The sequence below is a fragment of the Leiobunum rupestre genome, chromosome 7, assembly GCF_980474605.1.
Source record: "Leiobunum rupestre chromosome 7, qqLeiRupe1.1.hap1, whole genome shotgun sequence".
In the NCBI taxonomy this organism is placed as follows: domain Eukaryota; kingdom Metazoa; phylum Arthropoda; class Arachnida; order Opiliones; family Sclerosomatidae; genus Leiobunum; species Leiobunum rupestre.
Window position 1 is genome coordinate 26,140,602 of NC_143390.1, and position 17,337 is coordinate 26,157,938.

General features: G+C 39.9%; 2 protein-coding genes across 4 annotated transcripts; one reads left to right on the forward strand and one right to left on the reverse strand.

The window, feature by feature from the left end:
* The first annotated feature begins 11,024 nt into the window (after positions 1–11,024).
* LOC149935426 (torsin-1A-like) lies at positions 11,025–12,680 on the forward strand. 2 transcript variants are annotated; one of them, XM_090181358.1, is made up of 6 exons: positions 11,025–11,284; positions 11,431–11,508; positions 11,573–11,838; positions 11,899–12,074; positions 12,147–12,271; positions 12,328–12,680. In XM_090181358.1, the coding sequence occupies exons 1-6, from the start codon at positions 11,149–11,151 to the stop codon at positions 12,600–12,602; spliced, it is 1,056 nt and encodes a 351-aa protein (XP_090037484.1). In that variant the 5' UTR covers positions 11,025–11,148; the 3' UTR covers positions 12,603–12,680. The 2 variants fall into 2 exon arrangements, with proteins under 2 accessions (XP_090037484.1, XP_090037483.1); XM_090181357.1 differs by having other exon boundaries at positions 11,026–11,287.
* Positions 12,586–16,935, reverse strand: Nup107 (nuclear pore complex protein Nup107). 2 transcript variants are annotated; one of them, XM_090181355.1, is made up of 23 exons: positions 16,817–16,935; positions 16,630–16,739; positions 16,399–16,544; positions 16,266–16,334; positions 16,136–16,202; positions 15,986–16,077; positions 15,864–15,925; positions 15,674–15,803; positions 15,535–15,606; positions 15,381–15,475; positions 15,191–15,320; positions 15,070–15,132; positions 14,820–14,999; positions 14,545–14,753; positions 14,360–14,478; positions 14,054–14,305; positions 13,821–13,996; positions 13,658–13,760; positions 13,499–13,587; positions 13,369–13,440; positions 13,127–13,306; positions 12,836–13,069; positions 12,586–12,777 (listed from the first exon to the last, which is right to left on the reverse strand). In XM_090181355.1, the coding sequence occupies exons 1-23, from the start codon at positions 16,840–16,842 to the stop codon at positions 12,673–12,675; spliced, it is 2,781 nt and encodes a 926-aa protein (XP_090037481.1). In that variant the 5' UTR covers positions 16,843–16,935; the 3' UTR covers positions 12,586–12,672. The 2 variants fall into 2 exon arrangements, with proteins under 2 accessions (XP_090037481.1, XP_090037480.1); XM_090181354.1 differs by having other exon boundaries at positions 16,399–16,565.
* Between the last annotated feature and the right edge of the window lie 402 nt (positions 16,936–17,337).

Sequence of the window (17,337 nt, forward strand, 5' to 3'; positions counted from 1 at the left end):
AGATAGGCATCTAGCGACTTATAATGCCGTTAAACAGGTGGCCGGGTTACAATGCAAGCCCTTCATGCCACGCGAGCCAACAGCTCCCTACACTCACTATTTCCGTTAACCTCAACAGGTTTTATATGGAAAGAGGAAACCGAAGACCTCGAGGGAAAACCCCTTTAACCAGTGGGGAGAGAACTTGCAAACTCAACGCGGAAGGAGTATTTCCGAGTTTTCACCCAGTGCCACAAGTTGGGATCGAACCCGGCTCCTCTTGCTGCGAGGCGCAAGCGATTAGCGTCTACTATTTGGGTCTATAATGGCATCCATTTAAGGGCAGAAAGTCTACCAGCTCTACTAATAGCGTTTTCCATTGGGAACCTCCGAGCACTCCCGGAGTGCTCCAAAATCAAAATCGTATTCCATTGGGAAAAAAGGGACAACTCCGAGAGGGAGGAACGTCTATTTCGTCTTCCATTGACCAAGGTACTCCCTCCTGGAGTGCTCCCGGAGTGCTCCAGCTGCCCCAACTCAAGAGTCTGAGGGAAAAAAAAGAGTGCTCCGAAAACGTTTCGTATTTAATTTGAAGCTACCAGGGCGAATCCTCCGAGCTCCTCCTACAGAGAGCAGTGACGTCATTCAACAAATCCGGATCACACTCGGAGGTTCCCAATGGAAAACGCTATAAGACACTGAAGAGCGAAATTAATTTTAGAGGCAAACACTGCTTTGTGGAACCCCTATCTTATCTTACTGAGTACCAACCAAACTTTAAAGGCACTATAGAGTAATGGCAGTTCTACGTCACACGACGTCACCCATGCTTTTTCCTATTCATAAAAAATTCTCGCCCACAATGGCGGCCATGACCAAAGCAACGGAGTACTACTACTCTATATCACGACCTATTTTAAAAAAAACTTTCTTGTAGTTCCATTTTTTGAAATAGATGGCGCCAGGGTAGAAACGGACCTCCTAAAGTTTTGTTCGTATTTGACGGGTAATGTTTGCTATGTGGCGAAGATAGAAGAGTCCATTTTGGTTTTCCGGGTAGAACATTGAAAAAAGGAGGTTCAATAGGGAACCCACAAATGGGCTTTTCTATTTCGAACCCCGGCGGGCAGCCAGACTCTACTTGTGCCGATAGCTGTAGGCAGTATATTTCAATCCTATTTGTCAGATCGAGAATTAATGGGCGAGATACGGAGGGGGTGGGGTCGTGGTGAAAATTGAAAGGGTAGGGTCATACCATGAATTTTGACCGAGTTTTTGAAAGTTTGCTTGATTGAGTCACGGACTGTAAATTTTAGAGAACGAGTAAAGCGTTGCCTTCCCCTGTAGAATTTTGGTTTCCCTGATCGGTGAACGGGGCGTAAAATACCTCGGGAATACCGGTCCTCTAAAATTTACAGTCCGTGGTAGAACAGTGTAAGGAGCTTATAAATACTGTCCGCCGAAAAATGGAGAAAAGCGAAAAAAATAAGCAATATGAAGTTAATTTAGGACTCGAAGGGTTTGAGCGTTGGTCAACGGAGAGAAACAAATTATCTCTCACAAATATTCAGTTTATAAAATATTTGTTTGATAAAAAGTAAGTCCAAAACTTTTATTTACGAGGCAAATCAGTTCGTTGATTTCTTCTCCTTCTGCGTTGAGTTTGCAAGTTCTCTCCACACTGGTTTAAGGGGTTTTCCCCCGAGTTCTTCGGTTTCCCCTTCCATAAAAACTTGTGTAGGTTAACGGTAATAGTTAGTGTAGGGAGCTGTTGGCTCGATCTCGTGGCATGCAGGGCTTGCCACCACCCTCCTACGCATTGTAACCCGGCCACCTGAATTAAGGGCTTCAAAAGTCGCATGATGACTTAGGCCTAAGGTGGTGCCTTGGGTATTAGCCTAGCTGATTATTATTAAATTTTAATTCAATCCCTACTATAACTATATTAAAGTTTAAATTTGTTCACAATATTAAATTTTAATGTGTTTTCCATATTAATGTTATAATTTGTTCATAATATTAAAGTTTTAATTTGCTCACAATATTCAAATTTTAATTTGTTCACAATATTTAAGTTTTAATATATGATCAGAGTTATAAATATTACGGGTGGTCCGTAGGGAAAGAGGAAAAGATGCGGTTTTCTTGACCTTACTAATTTATTAATATAATCTTGGATTAATTATAGAAGCTAACGCTTAGCTTCTATTATTAACCCAAGATATAATAGAGTAATATCGGTCTTACGTAACTTGGCGTAACTATAAAACAAGTTGGCAAGCCAAAATATACCTCTCCTCGGAAGAATGGTCCCTAGTGGTATTAATTTCTCGACACGACCCCCAAAGATATCTCCGCAATTCAGAGTTATTTACGAAAAACGTATTCTCGGTTCAAACCCTGCCCGGTATAAAATTTTAATTTTAATTTAAATAATTGAGACGAAACAATCGAGTTTAATTTATTCAGAATATTATAAATTAAGTAGTTACAACAGCGAGTTAGACTTACTAAAACAATGCACAATTGAATTTAACCCTTTTTACAGTACATGTTTATCAGTTGAATATAATACTAAGCAAATTTTAATGAAAGAAATATCTACAGATGGTATTTTTCTCGCTTACGAAATTAAACAAGTTGGCAAGCCAAAATATACCTCTCCTCGGAAGAATTGTCCCTAGTGGTATTAATTTCTCGAGATAACCCTTAAAGATATATCTCCGCAATTTAGAGTTATTTGTTAAAAATATTAACCCATTTCTATCCCGCCCGGTATAAAATTTTTATTATAATTAAAATAATTGAGACGAAACGACCAATTTTAATTTATTCAGAATATCATAAGTTAAGTAGTTACAACAGTAAGTTAGACGTACTATAACAATGCACAATTGAATTAAACCCTTTTACAGAACAAGTTTATCAGTTAAATATAATACGAAGCAAATTTTAATGAAATAAATATCTACAGAGGCTTTTTGGAATTACTCGCTTACGAAATACTTGCCGCATCTTTAACGCTCATTTTATTTCAACACTCGCCCTTGATGAAGATACCGTAGATATCTGGTAGTGGACGACTCGTTCACTTCCTGTTGACGTTGTGACGCATACCACATGAAAAAGACCAATGCCGTCCAATTTCCAATATCATATAATGACTCGCACACCCAAGAAATCATTGACTGCGTTAGAAATCGTAGATATCCAAATATCCACACCAAATGTATTTACAAGAAGCAAAAACCTTACCATCAACAAAGCACAGAGAGTCACTTGACTAACCGCCAGCTTTTAAAGCAATTAACGTTAAAATATCTCCTTTGAATTAACAGAACTATATATAGGTCGTTAAGAAAGTGGACCACCCACAGGGTCTACCCTTTAACCCTCTAATCTCGGCTGACTGCGCTAAAACAAGATTTAACCTTTAAAAAATACCAGATTAGGCCTTCATAAATTCATTAATAAAAAAAGACTTTATTACCTATTATGCTTACGATGCCTGTCTTAATTTCAGTGAAACTAAGCAGCTATCGGTGGTTCTGCGGTAGAGCTCTCGACTGCCAAGCCGAATGGTCTGGGTTCGAAACCTGGGTGGCGCATTTGTTTTTAATCAATAGAGAAACGCTAAATTAGAATTTCTTCGATGCAATAATTTCAATTTCAATTCTATTTCAATTAAACCAAAATTTCGTACTCTATTAAATACGCTTCCGATAAAGCTGAAGGTCTAATTTTCAATAAGGCGTAACAAGTGTCGGTGGTTCTGTGGTAGGACGTCCGCCTGTCAATCAGGAGGTCTCGGGTTCAAATCCCGCCCGATGCGATCGCAAATTGATACTAAGACGAATACCGTGTACAACTGGTGGAAACCCTGCCATTGGACGTTGAGAGGTAGCATTACACTCAGCACTCGGTCCGTCCCAAAGTCATTAAGAAGAAGTTGGAGAGAAAACGCCCATATAAACACAACAGACTCAACATGCACATCCATCAGAACACAAACACAACAAATTCAACACTCACAACCTACGCATAAACATTACAAAAACCGTAATACACCAAACCGTCACGACGGTGAGCGAAAAAACACCATCCAAACCAAACCGCAAATGCATCCGTTAACGCTCACCGTCACACGGTGGTTTTGCCAACCCTTTGAGAAACTGCGTACGCAGTGATTACACTTTGCACCGAAAATGCGAACGCGTTCGCAGTCCTGACAGACAGACACACCCACAGACCCACCCACAGACCCACCCACAGACCCACCCACAGACCCACAGACAGACACGGTCGTTGTATAACCCCTCCTAGGGGACTTTGTCCCCTCGGAGAGGTAAAAAGACGTTTTAGCCAAACATAAATCTAGATTTTAATTTGAGGCATGAAGTAGTAAAGTACAATGACTAAAATATTTTACAAGCGTGATGATTGTTTTAACAGTATTCTTTATAGCAAAGATTAGGTATTTACATTTGAAATTTACGCTAACACTAAACAACTTAAGCCAGCGTCGTAGCCAGGATTGGATTTCGGAGGGGGATGTGCCCCCTCCCGTATGTATGGCAACATTGTTTTTTATGTATCTGCTACACGAATTCCTACATTTGCACGGGATTAATTCTCCATCTAATATATTGACCATATCCAAAGGCATATTTTCCATTTTATCCATGGTTATAGACTCGCCAACCAATATCAAAACGTGGGACAGATCTGATAATATTTCTAGAAAACCCGTCACGCGACTGCTATGGGTTTTACTCAAAAATACCACGTTACCGATATGACCCATTCGAAAAACATCGAATGAACCAAAGACTATACATGTATATACGCTTCGCTTACTAGACAGGCGTGTTCCTAGGAAAAACCTGTTAACACCTCTGTAGCACTGTTAAAGCTGCGTTAATATTTTGACCCGCGGCTAGAGGCGCCACTAGTAACACGGGGGGGGGGGGGGGCAGAATAACGAGAATGGATATAAGTTGGTGTATATAGCAATGAGCCTTCACACCAAGCGCACCAGATTCAAAATAAAACAAAAGGAAAATTAACAATCACAAATAGCGAACAGTGCAATAAAATGAACACAGAAACAAAAAATTAAAATACGCGACAAATCGAATAACAAAAAAAAAAGAAAAGAAACGAGATAGTAATAGTCCGAAGAAAGTTATCAAGTCCGAACAGCGTTGCTAAGTATAGCGCAAGTGGCGGAAATCACGTCTGAAAATCCAGCGTGGACCGCTTTCAACACACCCGTCAGAGAGACAGAAAGAGCCCTCTTAGACCACGCCGTGATGCAACTTGGGGTGGACAGGCGAAGAGAATGTGCTCCGCGGTATCTACCACCCCGCACTTCGAGCAAGAATCCGAGCTACTCAAATTAAAGCGGAAGAGAGTTGCTTTCGTGGGAAGGCGTCCACAGCCGAGACGCGCCAAAAGAGTGTCATCCCGCCTGGGGAGCTGAAGCCGCATAATCTCACAAGAGCCCGGATTAGGCTTCGCCTCCCTGAGCGCGTAGGAGGTGGCTCGGGTCTGCCAGGAATCCCACCAAGCACTGGTAACCACTTTACTACACACAATTTCAATTCGGAGAGCGTAGCCGGGAGGAAAAAGTCCACCTTGGAGGGGCGCGGAAGACTGGTGACGTCCGCGAGACCGTCCGCCGTTTCATTGCCCACTACGCCGACGTGAGCCGGACACCACAAAAGAGTCACTAAGTAGGAGTACCCGTCGCATAAGTCATGAATAGCGGTGATTACCGGATCATTTGAACATCATAAGCGCGCTTTTGGAGTCTGAGCAGAGGACTATTGAACTTGCAAGATGAGCGGAAGCATATGAAAGTGCCAATTGAATTGCCAACAGCTCTATCCTGTTGACGAAATGGCCGGCATCCACCAAAGACCGAGCACCGACCCCGAGAGAAGGAATGGCGAAGGCGGCACCCCCTACTCCCGAGTCCGGGGTGAGAGACCCGTCAGTGTAAATAACTGTCGCGTCTTTGGCGTAGATGTCGAGCGTCGCAAGGAACAACTGTCGCAGCGCGTCCGAGCAGAGGTCACCTTTGCGAGTAGTTAGCCAACGGGAGATGACCGTCACCTTGGGAGGTTCCCAAGGAGGAGTGGACGTGGGAGTAAGATGACCCCTGGAGGAATGAATTGTGTTCCCTAGCCAAGTTCCACGCCCGGAGCAGAAAAGTAAGCCGATCCGGGGCGAAGCGATGTTCAATGACCTCCAGTTGAGCCAGGCTGTCCCGCAGAAGAGTGGGATAAAAGGCCGGGGTATCCGCTGCGCCACATGGAGCAAGTGTATTAAGGTCCAAAAGAGTGTGACGAAAACTCAGCGGTGGAATTGCGGCCTCAGCTTCCATCAGGACAATGGGTGTAGACCGTGGCACACCAAGGATGACCCGTAGAGCAGCGTTTTGGACTTTGTCCAAATAGGCGAGCAGAGGAGTGGCTGCGGACGCATAGAGGGGGCTGGAATAATCCAGCCTGGAGCGGATGAGGTGGGTGTACAAAAGCCTTAGCACGTTACTACTGGCACCCCAATCGGTCACTGAGACAGTACGCAGAAGATTGAGTCGCTTGAGAGAAGACGAGGCTAGAGCCTCGATGTGAGGCTTCCATGTGAGTCTGTCGTCGAAAATAACACCAAGGTACCTATACGAATGGACTTTGGTTAAGGGAGTGCCATCGAGACTGAGAGTGAGGTCGCCTGGGATGTTAGTCACTTTTGAGAAAAGCATAAGCTGGCACTTGAGTCACTGAAAGTTGAGACCCCAGCGTGCACCGTACTCCGCGATGTGATCAAGCGATTGCTGCATGGAGCTGTATAAGCCGTGAAGGGCTTGGCCACAGACCCAGGCCTCAATATCGTCGGCGTGTTCCCCTTGGGAAACATGTCTCTGGCATAGTTTAGGGATCCCGTCCAACATTACAGTGAAGAGGATGGGGCTGATCGAGCTGCCCTGAGGAACGCCTCTCGTGACGAGGTAAGTGGCGGAGAGCGCACCATTGACCCTAACCTGATAGGTCCTATCCTTGAGGAAGTCTTCCACCCAACGAAGAATATGGCCGGTAAGACCCCGGCGTTGGAGTTTGTAGAGCAGCGCCTGGTGGTGAACACTGCCAAAAGCGTATTTCAGATCTAAGAAGACCACAAGGCAGTGATTGTTCGTAGCGAGAGCACCTTGGGCTGCCATAGCAAGGCGGATCGCATTGTCGGTCGCTCGACGCCCACGTCTAAAACCCGATTGCTCTGCAGGCAGAATCGCGTTCTGGTCTAGGAACCAGATCAGTCTGCCTAGAACCAGCTTCTGGTAAATTTTGCCGAGATTAGGAAACAGAGAGATAGCGCGGTAAGACGCGGCATCGGGGGAGGGCTTCCCAGGCTTCAGAATGGGGTGCAAGACAGCATGTTTTCAACGAGAAGGCATGATGCCCTCCGCCCAAAGGCTGTTATAGAGCGATAGGAGTGCCGTTCGGAAAGCCGGAGTCGAGTTCTTTATGATGACGTTGGAGACGTTGTCCTTCCCCGGGGAGGTGTTGCGAAGGCCGGAGAGGACCTCGTATAACTCCGCTTCCGAGAAAGGGACATTGTATCTCGCCGGTGGCTGCTCCAAAAGTGGTTCAGGCTGGTATTTTTGTTCTGGGCCGGGCGTTGGCTGAGGATGGGTATCCGCTCTAACAGACTGCGCGAGGCCCTCTTCGACTTGGGCTTGATCCGTTTCCACCTTGTCTCCATTGTTCAACGTAATGACCTTCCGTGGACGCGTGCCGGTCTTGAACCACCGAACTTGAGACCAGACCTGAGTCAAAGGAGTGTGAGCATGTAGTTCTCCAGCGTCGAGATGGAGCCACAATCGGTTTGCAAGTTGAGCCATAGAACACGCCTGTCTAGTAAGCGAAGCGTATATATAGTCTTTGGAATGAACTTAAGTGGAAACATTTGGAATTTCCCAATCCCAGGCCTTCCGTAGTGAAAGGTTGGGACCCCTCACTACTTCGTGTCTTTTTTATTTCGTTGCCCCTAAAAGGGGAAAATGAAATTATAATTTCCCTCTGAAACGGGTGTTGGTTATAGGATTACCTCGATGTGTTCGTAAAGGCGCGAGCTCGGTGGAGTATGCGCTTGAGGCTGTGTAATACTGTTTTTGGTTTTTATCCGTGGAAGTACGGTTATAGCTTACTTCATTTGAAACAGGTAGTTTAGTTTTTATAGTTTTAGTAGATTGATTAAATAAGTCATTTACGTTGTAATATTGTTTTTGGGTTTTTGGATTTGTCTTAATTTTTTATTCGTATTTCTATAACATTTTTATTTTTAATTTGTATTTTTATGAAATTCAATTTATATTTCTGATGAGCTTTCATAGGGTATTGAGCTTTCCTAGGGAATATTTTTAAATTTGTTTTTCAATGAAATATTTTATTATTGATAATTGTTGTTTTGAGGTATATTTTCTTATTTTTTTTTAATTCAATTTTTATTTATTTATTGGAGTACTATTTTATTGTGTTGTCAGTCACTTACCAGGACCAGTTTTGGGGCCATGTAGAGAGTGTTTATAAAAGTTATTTTTATTGAACGCCTTTCTTCCAGGGGCTTCCCCTTTCGCTTTGTAAACAAGTGTAAAGTGTTATTTTTCAATAAAATTAACTATTACTTTACCAAGGTTAGCCTTATTTACTCAATTGAAAACGCAATTCTATTTTTTAAATTTTTATATAATAAAATCAATACGAAGGATTTGACCTATGTTTTATATACAGTAGACGAAATGTAGGTATCAATCTCGCATTTGCGGAAGCAGTGATAAGCTAGTTTTAAAAATTCCTCGAAATGAATTGAGACGAGGGAAGAGTTGCTCTTTGTTAGGTCCAGGGAACTAAGAAAAGGATTATCTCTCTAGGGGTCCCTCTTGACTCGGGTCCGCGCGACCGCCGAAAACTAGCCCAATTTTCGTTTCTACCCTCCAGCAGTTCATCCCCCTTTGGATGGAACACTTCTCGATATCTCGGTTCCTGCATGGGCCAAATAATGATAAATCCAGGACATGACTCTGGTACCTTCACGCGTACTAAATCGGCCGTCCACTAAAAGACACAGGCGGCCATTTTAGTAGGGGGGAAAAGGAGGAAAAAATAGAAAAAAATTGGGGGCAAAATCAAGCAAGTTTCCGGTTTCCCGAACGCCATCTAGTGATGACTGAGTCGGAATTCGGAAATAAGTGGCGGTTGTAATTCGAAAATCATGCCATATTTGGCCCCTCATTTTTTGATAAATTTTAACGATTCTAGGAAAGTATATGTTTAATATTAAATAATTATATATATTATACTAATTATGAACTTAGTACGTATAAAAATAAGTACTTCCTTTAATAACCACACTATATATGATAACTGTGAATAAATATTCCAGGATATTTACTACGACGACCACGTGTATTATTTTTGAAAACTGTCCCTAAAAAATTTGCTCCCAAAATGACGTAGGTCGGGTGTTAGCGCTGTTGGACGGGTTTTTCGCATAGAGTCATGTCCTGGATTTATCATTATTTGGCCCATGGTTCCTGTATCTTCAAGACATGCTGTCCCCTTTTCAAAACCGGCCGATCTCCCCCACCCTGCCTAACCTTGAAAGTAATTTTGAAAACTCCCGCAAAAATACGAGGTCGCCACTATGCAGAACGTAAATATGGACATGTGTCAGATTTATAGCCCGGTGTACCCGGTAAGATTTAAACCACACCACCGGAGGTCTGTCATCATTATGCCCTACGCCAGCGTCCACAGACCCGGACAGGCGGCAAAACCAGCATGGGTAGCAGAACCCCACTACTGATGGTCGCGCCCATAGAAATCTCATAGGTAACTAGAATGCTGCCGTGTAACTGGCAAATGGGCCAAACGCCGTGGCAGACGATAGCCAGATCTCAGCCAATCAGAGCTCAAAGAGTGGTTCTGCCAAGAATTTAATGTCACCAGAGAGAATAGTAGTGGATCCAAGGAGGATTATTATCCTCCTTGGCGGAACCACTCTACGGCCTCTCATTGGCTGACGGTTCAAGGCAAACTGGCGTCAAGCTCGGCCGTAGGCGGCAGCATTCTAGTTACCTATGAGATTTCTATGGTCGCGCCCTTGACGCAAGCCACTCAACCCAGCAGAAGGTGCAGCAATGGGTCGACCAGCCCCCACTTCACACACAGCAGTGGGAATAAGAGCGGATGCTCTGGCAACGCCAGCCGACACCCAACCTAGAAAGGTAGGGAGCCAAGCCCATTGGAAGGAGCGCCTAAAGGGGAACGGCGGGCACACGGCAGCCCGCATAACCCGGCACAGCTGGCACCGGATATCCCGGTGGAACTCCAAAAGGCCGGGAGATGGGTCCGCCGTGCCCTCATACGTAGGCCCGCAGCCCCACAGCAGGCAACCCAATCCGCCGAGACGGCCAGTTTGCCCGGCCCCTCTCCGTTAGCCTGGGCCGAAGCCCAGTTACCAGCCCACACCGGACCGAAGTCGGAGGTGGAGATAGGACCATTTGGACGGAGCGAACATCTCCCAGTGCGCCACCGCCCGTGACGGGTTACAAGAGCCGGACCCCGACTCCCCGGTAAAGCCACCAGTTATATTACACTCAGACCCCTCGTGGGCCAACGTAAATATGGAATCACTTTTTAGAAAACAAGTGAGGTCAATACCGATTTTTTTTCGGTGATATAGTGCCTTTAATAGGTCCGTTTCTACCCTGGCGCCATCGCTATCTAAAAAACGAACTACAACTCTATTTTTTTTAAATGGGTGGTGATATAGTTCCTTTAAGAGATTAGATCACGATCATCACGTTCTGACAAATGATAAGTTGGAGAAATGAACCCCACCCGTGTTTGTTACTCCTAGACGCCACCAACTAATAATAACTGTTTTGGTTTAAACATAATTTCTAAAAAGTGCGCCCAGCCTCCATCTATGGTTATCACGCAATTTTTATTTATTATTTTACGTCGTCTGCTCTTCAAGCTATAGTTTTAGTTTTAAATTTGGTAAGAGGTAAAAATCAATCAAGATATCTTTTACTTTGGTTTTGATGAATGTATACGTTAAAGAAAGTGATTTGATTTTAGATTAATTAAAATAAATTTAAGTATGAAGATTTTAACAAAACCAGAACTCTTTCCACTAACCTTTTTAATACTTTCATTGGTGTCTGAATGCCAAGCTTTTTTTGACCCTTTCACTGTTGCATCGATTGTGGGGGCAGCTGCTGTTTCAGGACTCTTGGGTGGTATTTAACAAAATTATTTAAATAAGTCATTCAGATAATATATAATATGAAAAAGTTTAATGGCTCTGTATTACCTGTTTGACTTGTTTTCTCACCTCTACCTGATTTTGAACCATTGCTTTAATACTTTATATTTTTATTAGGTGGGATGTATATTGTTCAGTGTAAATTCTCAGAGTGTTGTGAAAAAGAGTTTGGATGGCTTAAAAATGACTTTGGTGGTAAATGCAGTTATTGTTTTTGATTTTTATTGTATCTAATATTTTGTTAATTGACATGATTTAGGTCTTGATGAAGATCTATCAGAAGTATTATATGGACAGCATTTAGTGAAATCAACAGTCTTAGATGCTTTAAAAAACCATTGGCTAAATGAGTCTCCCAGCAAAGCTTTAGTGATGTCATTTCACGGTGCCACAGGAACTGGCAAAAACTATGTCAGTTCCCTTATTTTTAATCGACTTTATCTTAGAGGGTCTAAAAGCAGTTTTGTAAAACTATGGATAGGAAAGAGAGATTTTAAACATGAAAGTGAAAAACAACATTATGCCGTAAGCTTACCCAATATAATACATTTATGGTTATTTGAAGAATGATATTTTATTTTCAAGGATGTAATTCAAAAAGGTATCGAGGAGCAAGTGAAAAAATGTGCCCGGTCTCTCTTTATAATAGATGAAGTAGATGTAATCGATCCCTATGTAATTGACGCATTGAAACCTTATTTAGACCATTATGAACATATTAATGGTGTTGATTACCGGAAATCTATATTCATATTTTTAAGGTAGGTTTAAACTTATCAAATGCTTGTCTGTTGAGAACTCTAATTAATACTAATTATTTCATGGAATTTAAGCAATACTGGGGCGGAGAATATTATTAATATTCTAGTTGATAAAATTCACAGAAATAATAAAAGAGAAGACATAACTCTTCGTGATTTCCAAATTGATATTGAAAATGGAGCTTTCAATGAAAAAGGTAAAAAATTAAAACTATCTTAAGTTTAAAAATTACATTGAAATTTCATTTTTTAGGAGGTTTCAATAACGCTAAGATTATAAAAAATGGTTTAATCGATGTATTTGTGCCATTTTTGCCTATGGAAAAAGAGCATGTTGAACAATGCATAGTAGACATTTTGAAAAAGAAAAGGTGCCCTGAGTTCTCTGCTGAAAAAATATCGAGCATCGCCAGCAAATTAACATATGTTCCTCCGGAATACCCATATTTTTCTAAGACTGGCTGCAAAACCCTGGATACCACAGTTGGACTATATTTGGGGCACAGTTGTATATATAATATCGTATAATCAAAATGCAACTGACCTCAAAATTTTTTAAAAACAATCATGTTACAAAAAACATTTTAAAAATGAAAAATTATTGGTAATTGTATCCAAATGGATCCAAATTTTGGTCTAACATTTGCAGACTACATTCTCTTAATTTGACTAAGAAATCTTTAATTTCTTGTTTTGTAAATTCCTGTACAGAATACACTTGATTAATTCCATGACCTTAATGTTAAGTATTTATTCATTACCTGATAAAGGCCGTATTTCTCATCAGATATAATGTCTGCCAGTTGCACACATTCTTTAAGTTGTTCTGTTTTATGCAAAACATTTTGAAGAAGCATTGTGATTTGGGGAATGCAAAGTTTTCTCAATAATAGCATTTGTTGCTGTCGGTTTTCTTCAACTTCTTCAGTTCTTTGATCCACCATCCAGCCACCATCAGGAAAAAGCAAAACATTGTATAATCTGTCAGATGTATTCTGTAAAGGATTTGACCGTTTAATTTAAATTTTCGAATTGCAAAATTGAAAATATACTTTAGTTTGGGAAAACAAGGCTTGTTGCCATCTCTCTATATCAGCTTCGTATTGTTTGAAACTATGCTCGTAAGCAACCCAATCGGTAAACTTAACTGTCTGACCAGTTGGTTTTTCAGGTTCTACAGGTTTGGCATGATGGAAATGATCGAACCAATCATTAAATGATTCCAAAGCTTGCTGCAAACCATTAAATATATACTAAAAGCCTGTAATTTAAAATGGTGTACTTAGTTACAAACCAAATATGCTTGAAAACACAAGTATTCCCTAATAGCATTGTCTTCCTCAGCTGGTAAATCCTCGGTATCGGTCTTAGTTAAAATAATGGTTTTAGTAAAAATACTAAAGACAAAATTATTTCATAATTACAATTCTTTTCCAATGTTTTTTGATAACATAAACTGTATCTGGTGGCATTTTTTGCAAAGTTTGTTGCGCACAGTCAATTTTTCGAGAAGCTAATAACAAAAGAACTTGTATAAAAATTTAATTCTTAAAGAGTTAGTAGCAGTACTATTTCAAACTAACCAACAAATCTCCTTAAGAGAGTATTTGCTTGTATTGTTGCTTCAGATCTTTGCGACTGGTCAAAAATGAGCCAGTCTAAAGAGTTTATTTTTTCTAAGTCAAACTGGGCCAAAATAAATTTTTATCAATAACGAATTAACTTTGATATTTTAATAATTATTACTTCTGTAGTGTCCACAGTTAGTTGAGGGTCATTAGAATAGGTTTGATTATCAAAGCTGGTTTCAGGCTGCTTATTGCAAATATTTTCCACTACAGTTTTGGTGATTAAATGCACATCTAAACCAGCTGCCTCTGCTAACTCTAAGCAATGACGCTGATCATTCTTTTCAAAGATTTCTAATAAGAAATATTAATATTATATTGTATAATTTTTTACGTAATTTTAAGGTATACCTTCTAAGAATTTTGCATAGAGCTCTATCTGCCTGTTTGATGGTAAAGTAGCTACGTAAGTAGCAACTAAAGGTTTCAAATCTTCAGAAATTAAAACCAGTACGTAGGCTTCTAATAAGTTAAGGCATATCTCTTCATTTTCTGACCAACCAAGTAAGCGCAAGAATAAGACAAAATGAGCCATAAAGCGGTATAAGTGGTGAGGTAAATCTTCCGATTTGCTAATCCATCCATTCATGGCTTCTAAAAGGTCTGTAAGCCAAATGATTAAAATCAAGAAAAATTTGCAGAACTAATAATTTTTACCATCTATAGTGTTTAAAATTATGTTCTTTTGAACTACCCTCTGAAAATGAGACCGCTCATTTTGAACGCCTTGATTAGAACTAGCCTCTAGTTCTTGGAAAACTTGTTCCATGCTGGCTCTGAAATAAATTGAGGGGTTTGGGAAATCTTGACTTCCCAATCATTTAATATCATAAAGACATTACGGAGCATTCCAAGATGTAGGAGGCAACGTAATTAGGGGTCTATCAAGCTCTGTCGTTGAGCCTCTGATTTCTTCCTCAACTTTAGAGTCAATAAGAACTCTGGTATAGGCCCATAAGAATTCATCCCATCCACTGCACACCGATAATAGACCTATTAAATGGCCACTTAGAGCTGAGTATATTCCTCGCTCATAGTGCGAAAGAGCTTCCTACCAATTGTCAGATGTTTTAAACATAAATATTATCAGAATAATAACTATCACAAATTTCCATACAATTTCAATGGTTTGCCAGCACGTAGCTTTCCAAATGTCTCTATTAATATTTCCCTCGATAGGTTGCAGTTCATAGCCCTCGTGTAATTTTGAATTAAAATTTGGGTCATGATGAGGACGCCAACCTTCCATCGCTGCTGCTAACCATAAGTATCCATGACGTTCAGCAACTTTTTGAGCCTTAAAAGATATTTTAGTTATTAAATATTAATAAAAAATGATAAATTTTATATTCTTAAGTATCGCTAACCTCTTCCAATTTGCCGGACATGATATAAATGAAAATATGTTTCAATAGCCTGTTTTCATCCTCCTTCAAAGGTATATAATAAGTAAATTTTCATTCTTTGTTCAATTTAAAACGCACTAACTTGATCTAAATCATGTATGGGCAGTTTTTGTCTGTAGGATGCATCTGGGTCCATTTCTTTAACTAAAGGTCTAACATTATATTGTAATTGGTTTTTGTTGACATTCTGGAGATAATTTAATGTATTTTCCCTAATTGGATAAAAACAATTAGATATGAAATGAGAATTGCCCTTGCATGCATCATCTAACCAGGCAACGTGACTTTCAGAAAAATATTCCATTTTACTTCCAAAATTGGTTTCTAAATCATCACTCATATTTTTTTCCAACCAGTCCACCACGAGCTTTATAAAACCAGAAAGTTTTACTAATATTTCATACAAATTATCTTCTTATACCTTACTTGATTTTGTCTAATTGAATCATCATTTTGAAATAAATTGTCAACAATTTCTTTATCACTATATCGAGTTCCCTTTAAAAAAATTATATTTAATATAATTATGAAAAGTTAACTTTGGCTAGTATTAATCTAAACGTACAATGAGATTCATAATACTATCTTTCTTTAAGCTTGTATTCACAGATAACCTATCTTCGTAAAGCGTTCTGGCCAACCTCCATGTATTCCTTTCTTGGATTAGCAGGTACAAAATTGTATAAGTGCGGCTACTATTAAGGTTATAATGATACGTTAGAACTTGTAGTTAGATTATAACCAATCTTCTTTACTTGGGCATATTTGAAGATTTGATTAATAATTGTCTTAAAAGAGGAAGTAGATATTCGCATGACTAGAATTGAAATTCATTAGAATTACCGTAATATGATGAAAAGTAATTTGTTATTTTTACCTTTTCATAACCAGTCAGTAACTCGAAAACTTGCTGTTCACTTGGATGGGTTTTATAAAGTTCCATAAATTCAGCGTATAAACTTTGAGTCACTGATTATAATTAATGGATTAGAAATTTATTTTAAGTAATTGAGTCATTTTAACATACCAGCAACACCGGGATCATCATCAATCAAGGATGAAATATTTGCTAGGTTTTTATGATCTGGAACTTGCTATAGAGGTAAAATTTAAATAAATTTTACAAGTTGGACTAGAACTTAGTCAAATGATCGTACTAATTTGAATGGCGTGTCAAAATCTAAAGTATGAGGCGACTGAAACCCAGTTATTTCCAAATCCTGGAACTAAATTTAAAACATTATAAAGTTTGTAATGAAAATCATATACAATTAGCATTTTGAAACCTACATTTCTATCAGGCGTATTAAAAAAACTGACAGATTTTAAATTTGTGCCGGGGGTTTTTAATGCAGAAATTGATTTATCTTGTATGCGAGTTCTAAAAGAAGGAGTCTTCTTTATTTGTAGAATACTTGGACTGTCGTCATCTAGTTCTGTAAAGTTACCAGTATTTTCTACCAAATTAAAAAGGTAAGAGGTAAAACATTTAGAAAAAATCTTTCATTTTCTCATTCTCACTTCTTGAGCTTGATAGTACGGCAGATCTTCGAGAAAATCTACTTGCATCTCTTTGTCGCACATTTGGAGTTGCCGCCGAGAGCATTTGGGTGAAGTTTACTGATCTTTCCCTTTAAAGTAAAAAATTACTTAAATTAAATAATTAATTTAATTAAACATGTTCAATTAAAAAGTTATTACAACATACCTTGGTATCTTTTCATCCCCAGACATTTTTGTTAAATTTATTTATTTATTGAACACTAATATAGAGCCCAACGAAAGAAGAAGACCATGTGAAGTGACTGACTTTACAATCAGCATACTCATTGAGTTGGGAATATTAATCTAGAGATCCAATCAAATCTGCTCCCCGCGAAACAAGTTTTTGAAAATTAGAAAACGTTATCATATGACTCGTGGCGCCATCCATTATTTTTAAAAAACAAAATCTTTTTGCCGGAAAACGCGTCTTATTTGAACGAACCATCGAGAGATAGACGGCGCCACGGGTAGAATGATAACGTTTTCTCGGGTGGGGTGCATTTGGCCGACTCCTCATTTGGCCGACTGCTCATATGTCCGAATGCCCATTTGGCCGGCAGCTCATTTGGCCGACCGACGGTATTCTTATTTTTATTAACTTGTTTCGCGAAATACTGAAATCCGACGTTTCGATTGGACCTCTAGATTAATATTCCCAACTCAATGGCATACTAGCACGACCAA